At 44.6% G+C, this 10,356-nt stretch overlaps 1 protein-coding gene across 1 annotated transcript; it reads right to left on the bottom strand.

The window, feature by feature from the left end:
- GPR151 (G protein-coupled receptor 151) lies at positions 1-1,263 on the bottom strand. The gene has a single exon (XM_055429239.2). It carries the CDS (start codon positions 1,261-1,263, stop codon positions 1-3), a length of 1,263 nt encoding a protein of 420 aa, XP_055285214.2.
- Between the last annotated feature and the right edge of the window lie 9,093 nt (positions 1,264-10,356).

Genomic DNA, 10,356 nt, shown 5'->3' with positions numbered 1-10,356 from the left:
CTATTTATCACAGTCTCCTGTCTCTTGATCTTCGTGTTCCCAGGGGATAGGGTCATTGTCCTGTACACAAGGGACTGCGTCTCTGTCATGCCAAAACTGCTCGACATCAGGAAGGATGGGAATCTGTGCCTTCTCGGCTTTCTCTTTGCTGAAGGAAGAAGAGCCAGTTTTCTCTTTGTCTGACATGGATGGTGGGGATTCCAGAGGTGGAGCATTGTCACGAAGGACCTGGGAGTTACCAGCTGGTGTCTCCTGAGACTCTGAAGCAGGTGGATGTTTTTTGGTTATCATCCATTTCCATATGCCTTTCAAGCCTTCCTTGAACTCCTCTGACATCACTAGAAAAATGAGAGGATTTGCTGAAGAGATGGAAAACATGAGAACTTGAGACAGGGCTATAAAACCTTGTGGTGGGGCTGGGCCTCCAACTTTTAGATGCCACATCCACAGCCAGGCTATCCACTCAGGAAGCCACAGGATAGCAGAGGTGATGGCAATGCTCAGCAGCATCACTGTGAGTTGCTTTGAGCGCATCTGGTGTCTAAGATTATGAGTTTTAGTTCCTCGTTTCTGACATTGGCCATAAGCTCTCCAGAAATAAAAGCTGGCAGAGAGTAACGGGAGACAAAATGCCAGGAGCGGGTAGAGCTTACCAAACATTGATGTGAACTCTCGCGCTACAGCGGGCACATCCACGAGGCACATTTCCACACCTGCGTGATGCCTGGTGGTGCTGAAGAACCATTCTGGCAGGGGTAGCAGGCTCGCCACAGCCCATATGGCCACCAGCACTGACCAGATGGTGCAGTTGTGGATACTTCCTGGTTTGGCTGGGTCACATGCATACATGAAGCATACCTTGGCCACTGCAACGATCGTCAGGCTCTTGGCTGCCATGCACGTGTGGATGAACCAGTCAGAGGACTTGCAGACAAACCAGCCTAGATCCCAAACACCTCTGGAGTATGCGGTAGCTCGGACAGGTGCAGAAAACAGAAGAGAGAGATCAGCCAGGCTGAGGTTGAGAATCAGGGAGTGGATCATGGATGGCTTTCCTTTCCAAGCACTGTGGAGGAGGATGCCAATGACGCACAGGTTCCCCACAAAACCCACCAGGCAGACAGCCACCAGGAGAGCTGGGACTATGGTCCTCCAGTCCTTAGAGTCTGAGGGCAGGTACCCGCCGGCAAAGTGGAGGTGAGCAAAGGACACGTTCATGGTGTTGGAGTCTGCCAAGGCAGCTGTCAGTGCACCCCCTTCCATCTAGTGCCTACTTGCAAAAGTTAGCTTCTTTTTGTCTTTCTGCCTTGGCTCTTTGATGTAGGAAATAAATACGTCATCGTCAGTGTCCAATGACACCTCTGGGCCCTCCCCTTCCTTTATTCCCTGAGAGCAGACTGTGAATAAGGTTGACTGCTAAGCTCTTTGCTGTGTGTGCTAGTCCTTGACTGCATTGAGTGACAAGCAGCAGGAGCTCATGGTTGCTGCTCATTAGCAAGTCTAATGACATTGTCAGCCCAGCGGAGTGAAAAACTCACCGATAGACCCATCAATGATAAATGAGAACATACATGTAAGTGGGTTATGTTCCTGGGCGGTCGCTGGAGCCAGTCAAGGTAATTATTTTCAACTAGCTGATTTTAAATCTAGACCCCCATCTGTAATACAGTCAACACCACATATGAATAACCCACTTCTTTAAACGTAAGCACACATCAGAATCACCTACATGGCTTGATCCAGCAGGTCTGGGGTAGGGCCCCCAAACTTGCATTTCTATCAGGTTTCCCAGGGATGTTATGTGAGTCGGGGGACCACACTGTTCAAGGAAGAACTGGTGCTTCCCTTTTCGACTGCAGGAATGAGCTTCCTCTTTTACCCAACCCTCACCACCACTTCGGGTAAAGATTCCATCTTCTAATGCAGGAGACATGGGTTCAATCCCTGAGTCAGGAAGACCTTCTGGAGAAAGAAATGGCAACCTGCTCCAGTATTTTTGCCTGGAGAATTTCAATGAACAGAGGAGCCTGGAGGCTGTTGTCCATGGTGGGACACGACTTAGTGACTAAACAGCACCACCACTTCAGCCTTATCAACACCTGGTTGAGCTGAGATCAAATGTGCAGAACTGGATAGTGGAAAGAAAAAAAAGCTGCTGGTAAGAAGTCCTATTAAAAAGTCTAATTATGGATTAATCTATTGTGAATTTTTTAGAGGTGATTTTAGAACAATGCATTAGAATGAGTTTATATACTAAGAAGACTTTTAAACAAGTGATGGTGATTAAACCAAGCAAATGTTGAATTAGATTTTCTTTTAGAGAGAATTCCTAAAGGATTGATGGAGACAAATGAAATAAAAGAAAAACAATTTATTTGCAGAAGGCATGTAAGGGATTTTAAAGAAAACGACATTTTAAAGTTGGGAAAAGAAAAAAGAATGATTCTAGAACCAGTCTTGAAATTTTATAATAGGCAGTGGAAAGATGCTCTGGAGGAGGTGAGAGGAGCTGGAATTGTTCATGGAGAAGAGCTTGTAGAATTGAAAGGATTTTGAGGTCTACTCTGTGCTGAGTCAGAAATGCTTAGTGTCGTATATTGTAAAGTGTGCTGAGCTCAGAATCTGACCTGTAGGTTCTGGTTCTAACTCTGCTTACATTAGTTTTTCTCTGGAAATTAAGGATGACCTTTAAAATCTCGCTTAAAAATCCAAAAAACTCCCTGAAATCCCAAAACTCAACAAGTAAATATTGACTCAATAAAAACATGCTGAATATCAGGAAAGCTGTCAGTGGTTCTTGATTACCTTTTCTGTTTTCCTTTCCCTCTAGGAAGTAGTTGTGTCTATGAAACAGTTAATGGGGGTAACATCTTGTCCCAGCAACTCACAGTAACATCTAGTTAATGCTGTGGACAGTGAAATATCAAGTCTCAATAGCACCATTTTTGGGGGTGAAGAGGCCCACACCATCATATGGGAAGCAAATGGTTGGGGGCAGGGTGTGCAGAGAAACACCTTGAGTACTGCTTAGAGCAGATGAATGTCTTGTGAATTACAGGCTACAGCAGAGCTAGTTCTACTCAATGTACGTGGAAGAGATGAGCTCAGGACCAGAAAACAAATACTACTTTACTTTATGGCTTATAAACTTGGGATGTTCAAGCTCCTGAAGATACAGAAAACAAAAAGCTAAATGAGTTCGAGAAAGCTTTAACAGCATGAAAATTTGATTCTAACTTTTTGTTTTGAAATAATTGCAAACTTATAGGGAAAAATGCAAAAATAGTACAAAGAATTATTCTGATTTTCCAGCTGTCAACAGTTTTTCACGTTTGTGCTCACGCCCTCTCTCTGCACACACACACACACACACACACACACACTTATATGCATATATGTAGAGACACATAAACATATACATTGTTTTCCGAACCAATTGAGAATGGGTTTTCAGAAAATTTTGAGTTTTCTTCCTGGATTATCGTTAGATATAAAAATCAAAATGACACTATGTGCTTATAGCAAAAAGTAATTCTTTCCTTTGGCAGTACTCATCACCCAATCCAAGTTTCTGTTTATCTTCTGATATACCAGCACTTGTGCATCTAGATATTAGACAAATATAATATGTAGCAGTATGTACCTTATATCCACTTTTTCTTTAACATCATTTCCATTTAGAGGATAAGTGTAACTTAGCCAACCTAAAAGAAGAATTACAGCCTATGCATTTTTCTTATTTATATCATGAATTCAAGTTATTTTGATCTTTCTTCATAGCATATAGTTAAAAAAATTTTTTTAATACAGTATTCAGTTGTATGCCTGGTGGACATTTGCTAAGTTTCCTAATATTTATTTTTGGAAGTTGCCTAGTATGTGGAAATGTGTTAGTCACTCAGTTGTGTCTAACTCTGTGACTCCTTGGACTGTAGCCTGCAGGCTACTCTGTCTGTGGGATTCTCCAGGAAAGAATACTGGAGTGGGTAGACACTCCCTTCTCCAGGGGATCTTCCTGATCCAGGGGTCAAACCCAGGTATCCTGCATTGTAGACAGATACTTTTCCATCTGAGCCACCAGGGAAGCCCCCCTTTCTTATTTGATAGAAGGGATTTGGAGAGAAATGATTTGGATGAGACAGATGGAGTAGTACAGTAAAAATATTTAGAGTATTTGGGATGAAAATGGAGAACAACCCACCACCCCCACCCCAAAATACTGGAAACACCTCAGCTCTCCACCGGTTGGTGAATGGATAAAGAAATGGCTGTATTCATACAATAGACTAGGATTCAGCAATATAAAGGAATACATGCTGCCACATGTAAGAACCTCACAAATACTATGCCAGTTGAAAGAAGCCAGAGACAAAGATGATGTATTGTGAGATTCCATTTATATGAAATGTCCAGAAAAGGCAAATCTATAGAGATGGAAAGTAGAACAGTGGTCCCCTGGAGCCAGGGGTGGGAAATGGGAGTGACTGCAAATGGGCACAAAGCATCTTTTGGGGGTGAGAAAAATGTACTCAGTTGGGATTGTGGGGGTGGTTATACAACTGTGTAACAACATATTGAAAACCTTGAATTGTACACTGAAAATTAGTGAATTTTATGGTATGTAAATCATACCTCAATGAAACTTTTTTTTTAAAGAGTTATTTGGGACGGAGGAAAGGTAAAGAGCAGATGTCATAGCTCTTAGAATGCTGAGTGACCTCCGGTAAGAGGGAATATCCCGTTCTGAGACTGTGATTGAAGCATATTATGTGGAGCCAGGGAGAGTCTGTGACCCGGCAGGACTTTGGTTTGCCAAAGGGCAGTACTGGGTGGGAAAGGGCCGTGGGGAGAAGGGAGCCCCAGAATGCTGGGATTCAGCACCCTGAGGCTTGGCTTCCCCAGCTTGGAAATGGGCTTTTATCGGAGCCTTCTCCCTGTTTCCACACTCCTGCTGAGACACCAGCAACAGGGCAGCCATCGCCCACAAGTACCTCAGCTGGGTTCTAGTCTACGCTTCCTTCCCCTGACAGGGACGCCACTCGCCATGATGATGCCAAGAGATAACCCTTGGAAATTGAGAAACGGTAACAAAACAGATAAATCTGAGCCATAGACATGACTCATCCCTTTAAAAATTTTTAATTTACAAGGGACCTTCACCAGCTCAATCCTCAAAAGAACCAAGGCAGAGCAAATTGGTGGCTAAGATTTTAAGTGGCTCCTGAGAAAAGCAGAACTAGGTGTGAGCTCTTAGTAGGAGTAGGTAAAGTTTATCCTATGGCTCAGTTCCATCCAGGGAAGGGGGAATAATAAAAACATCCATTTTTTTGAGTGAGTCCTCAGTGCCCACCTTTGCACTAAGCATTCTATGCCCCAAATCTTCAAAAGAGCTCCTAGAAATACTACTACTTTCTCCTCTTTACAGGTGATGACCTTGGGGCATAAAGAGGTGAATAACTCGCCTTTGGGCTTTCCTGGTGACACAGGGGTGAAGAATCCGCCTTCCAATGCAAGAGATGTGGGTTTGATCTCTGGATCAGAAGGTTCCTTGCAGAAGGAAATAGCAATCCGCTTCAGTATTCTTGCCTGGAGAATACCATAGACAGAGGAGCCTGGCAAGCTACAGTTCATGAGTTCTCAGAGTCAGACACATCTTAGCAACTGAACAACAACAGACACCCCTGTGGGGATGTAGATTGCACAGCTACTAGAGGAGAGAGTTGGGACAGAGACCCCCATGGGCCTGACCCCAGAGTTGGGGTTCCAGAGTGAGTATTGGTAAGCTGTATGCTGCTATTCTGCCCCACTAAGAACGTTCTGGGTACTCACTGTTCTCTAAACACTACAGTTGTGGAACTGATCCAACCAAGGCCAATATTCTAAGGCCCAAATAATGGACTATAGGTCACTTCGACAAGCATGTTTTGAGTCCTTGTGCACTGGGAATATAAAGCTCGTGTATTCTTTTCTTCTTTTCTGGGGACCTGGAATCATGAGTTTAGGATGGAGCTGGGACTGATGTACCTGGATCTCTAGTGGTAAGTTGGGGACCTGGAATACCCTGGGTCTAAGAGGAAGTTGGGTGCTTCTGATTCCTGAGTCCAAGAGAGGTGCTGGGTATAGAGGATCCCTGAGTCTAAAGAGGGAGCTGGCTGTCTGGGATCCCTCAGTCCTGGTGAGGGGATAGGTACCTTGGGTCCCATAGTCTTGAGTGGGAGTTGGAAGCCTGCATGATGCTTGGATTCAGGAGAGAAGCTGAGGGCCTAGGATCAGAGATTGGACCTTATGTGAAGCAGGTGTGAGGTGTGGAATTAGAGTGTGGGTCCCTTGGTCCTAGGAGGGAACCGAGTTCTGGAGGGGAGCTGTTCCATGAGTCCTGGAAGAGAAGTCAGGGTTCTAGATCCCTAGGTGGAGAGAGAAGGGGCAGAGGGGATCGCTGGCTTTCCTCTTGCTCTCTGGGTCCCCCCACCCCCACCTTCACTCCCACCCCTGGAAGCGCTTGTCTGCAAGGCCTCAAGCAGGCAGGTGCCTGGCCCACCTGGCGCTAACCCAGACTCCACCTATTTTTCTTTCAGTGAATATTTGCTGAGCCACTTTCCCTGGGCCAAACCCAACGCCAGCCTGCGGGAACCCACTGTGGTAGAAGAGTCCCATTTTCTCCAGGAGCTACCAGGTAGTAGGAGAAATGGACAAAGGAGAAGTTGCAGAGAGAGTGCTACAAGATACTGGCTGAGGAGCAAATGCCAGAGAACAGCTGCTTCTCATCAAAGAGGTGAGAGTGGCTGGCTCTCGGGGTCTGAGAAGAACCTCCTTGCACCTGTGGGCTGTCAGACCCCGAATGTTGCACAGGAGCTCTGGGAGGAGCAGAGTGGGGCATGTGGGGCGGTTTGAGCAGCTAGCTGCCTGTGGTTGGCTTGTTAGACAGCGTGCTCAGTTGCGACAGCAGTAGGGAGCTCAGCCCTCGAGTCTGCAGCGTCTTTACCACCCGCGCTCCCACTCCCAAGGTCAGTAAACTGGTTGGTGGTCCCTTCTTTGACGACAACCTTGCTTGCTGAAGTGTCCCCTCTGTGGTCCACTCACAATGCTCCTTTCTGGATCACAGTTCCTGGTTTTCGTGAAGCATCCTTTGCCGTGGGCCCTTTCTGAGTGGCGTGTCCCATTACTTCTTGTCTGGCATCTTGGAGTGTTGTTCCAGACTGCGGGTGCAAAGCTGCGTGACCTTCCATCTCTAACGTGAGTGCTGGGTAGGTCTGGTTGGGTCTGAGCCACCACTCTGACGAGCCAGCACCTCCCCCGTCCCTCTTGTTTCTGCTGTTGGTTAAGTGGCTCTTAAGGCCACCATGGGGAAGATAGCAGAAGCAGATGGATGGTGCTGTTAGTTACAAAATGGGCACCAAGTCTGGAAACAGGTCATCAACTTACCTTATTTAATGTCAATAACCATTTATTTTATTGGAGTATAATTGCTTTACAATGTCGTATTGATTTCTGCTGTACAGCAACGTGAATCACCCATATATATACATATGTCACCTCCCTCCCGCATCCCATTCCATCCCACCCTTTTAGATCATCACAGAGCTCTGAGCTGGGCTCCCTGCTGTACACAGCAGGTTTCCATTGGCTGTGTGTTTTACACATGATGGTGTATATATGTCAATCCCAGTGTCCCAGTTCATCTCACCTTCCCCATGACCACTTGTCTGTTCTCTACATCTGTCTCTGTTCCTGCCCTGCAAATATGTTCATCAGTACCATTTTTCTAGATTCCACATATATGCGTTAATATATGATATTTGGTTTTCTCTTTCTGACTTCACTCTGTGTGACAGACTCTAGGTACATCTGCCTCACTACAACTGACTCAATTTCATTCCTTTTTATGGCTGAGTAATATTCTGTTGTAGTAACCTTTTATTATGTGTTGGCACATGTTTCCAGATTTGATGGCCATCCTGTGTATTTTACCTTCCGCAGACTGGGAGTCGGGATCTGAACCCTTCCCTACAAAGGGAGACTGTTGGATCTGCCAGGGACCCTTTTGGATTGTCTGTGTCACAGTTTTCTAGGTGGGGAGGCAGATGCTCAGAAAGTCTAACTGACCTGTTCTAGGTCACTTGGTTTCTCGGTAGCTGGGCAGCAACCGGGATTCAGGAGTCTCTTATTTTTTGTTCTCATACTGTTTCAGCTTCTTCCTGCTGTGTTTTTTTCCCTTTGTTAATAACTTGTGTTTTGACTTTATGGGGGGTAAAATTTATAGATGTAGACAGGAAACCTCTTTGGAAAGCAAGAGGATGGTGAGAACATAGGAGGAAGCTGCAAGGTATCAGCTGATGGAGAACTTAAACTTTCTTTTCTAGAAACCAAATTTCCAGTCTTACAAAACACAGTGGTGGTTGATATGATGATGTATTTCCTTTTATCTGTTTTTTTCTTTGAAAGACTTTGTTTGCTTTTTACATCGTTAGAGTGGAAATTATAATTGCAGCTCTGATTTTTAAAAAAAATTTGTTTGGCTGTGCTGGGTCTTAGTTACAGTATGTGAGATCTAGTTTCTGATCAGGAATCAAACCTGGGCCCCCTGCACTGGGCCTGTGGAGTCTTAGCCACTGGACCACCAAGGAAGTCCTAAAGCTCTGATTTTTGTTGTAACGAAAGGCTCTGATTGTCCAAAATGACCCTAGGGAGAACTGTCTCAGGGATTGATTTCACAAGCAATGAAAATGACAGGTAGCTTTTTATAGGGGCCATAGTCCTAGGAGAACAGCGAGTAAAGGACTAACACATACATATGGGTACAAAATAGTTAAAATCATGCTTTGAATGCAATGAATGCATTCCTGGCTACAGCTGTTTTGTTTTTGTAGGATACAGTTTGCTGTGGGTTCTTACTGAATGACACATGCCATCAAAAAAAAAAAATCAAAATTTTATTGCCATGTACACCTTGTACAGTGAATTTTTTCATATTCCTTTTAAAATGCTTTATAGAGATAGAGTTCACATACCCTTAGCACACATGCATGCACCCGTCACCCAGTGAACGCGCAATTCAGTGGTTTTTGTCATTTTACTCTTTCACATTCTTGTCCATGCTAAGTGGCTACTGTGGGTGTGATGCTCTCTTCAGCATCAGCTAGAGCTGTTTCCATGACTACCGAATCCCGCAGGTAGAGCGGCATCATCGTGCACATTTCAGACATCCCAGGACTAGATGCGCTGTGCATGGAACACGCAGTGTTCAGAGATCCCATGCTATCTCAGGTTCCTGGGGGCCCATTAGAAAAGAGGGTACGTTGCCATCCCCGAGTCCCAGACTTGGCCCTCCTTTTTAAAATGGAAGAGGCAGTCTGTAGGTTTTGGCCTTCATGTTTACTTTGGGGAGGAAAATTTCTTTTTTAATTTTAAAAAATCCTCAGTAATGAAATATCATGCTCCATATCTTGGAAAGAAAAGGTGTTCAGATAAAGGGGAAGGAGGATTAGAGTTTGATTTCAAATGTTTCAACCTGGGTACAAAATGTTTGTCAATCAGCTGTTCTGCTGAGTGCATTAAAATAAAAAGTTTTTTAACACTTTTCAGTCCTTCATTGCAAATCCTTGTTGAAAGTTTAGGAAATTCTTCTAAAAGTTTAAAACTTTTCCACCTTTTTGTTTTATTTATTTATTTGTGCATTATTTCCCCCCTTGTTCAGTAGTTGAAAAATTGAAATATGCAAGTTTGAGTGCTTCCTGTGATGTCTATAAATTTTACCTTCATAAACATTCTAAAAATTAGGTAGAAGTGATATTGTCATTATTTTGTATCGAAGAAACTAAAGCATCCCAGAGGTTTTTGACTTGCTAGTAGTTTCAGAACTTGTTAGTTGCTGGATTGAGAGAGACCCTGGATTCCTGATTCTGCTTCCAACTCTTCCACCAGATCAATCTTGCTGCTGCTGCTGCTGAGTCACTTCAGTGTTGTCCGACTCTGTGTGACCCCATAGACGGCAGCCCACCAGGCTTCCCCATCCCTGGGATTCTCCAGGCAAGAACACTGGAGTGGGTTGCCATTTCCTTCTCCAATGTGTGAAAGTGAAGTCACTCGGTCATGTCTGACTCGTAGCGACCCCATGGACTGCAGCCTACCAGGCTCCTCTGTCCATGGGATTTTCTAGGCAAGAGTACTGGAGTGGCTTGTCATTGCCTTCTCCGGATCAATCTTGCAGTGGAACATAAATCAGTATTCTGAGAGATGTTTTCAGGTGTTCTGTATTAGTTTCTTGTTGCTTCTGTAATAAATTATCATGAATTTATAGCAGCTGAAAGCAACACAAATTATCCGGGACCTGCCTCGATATGGCCCAGGGTATCCTTG

The sequence above is a fragment of the Moschus berezovskii genome, chromosome 8 (assembly GCF_049115385.1).
Source record: "Moschus berezovskii isolate FMDL1 chromosome 8, NW_MosBer_1.0, whole genome shotgun sequence".
Lineage (NCBI taxonomy): Eukaryota > Metazoa > Chordata > Mammalia > Artiodactyla > Moschidae > Moschus > Moschus berezovskii.
The sequence above is the reverse complement of the archived record's forward strand: the minus strand, read 5'-3'. Positions and strand labels throughout refer to the sequence as shown.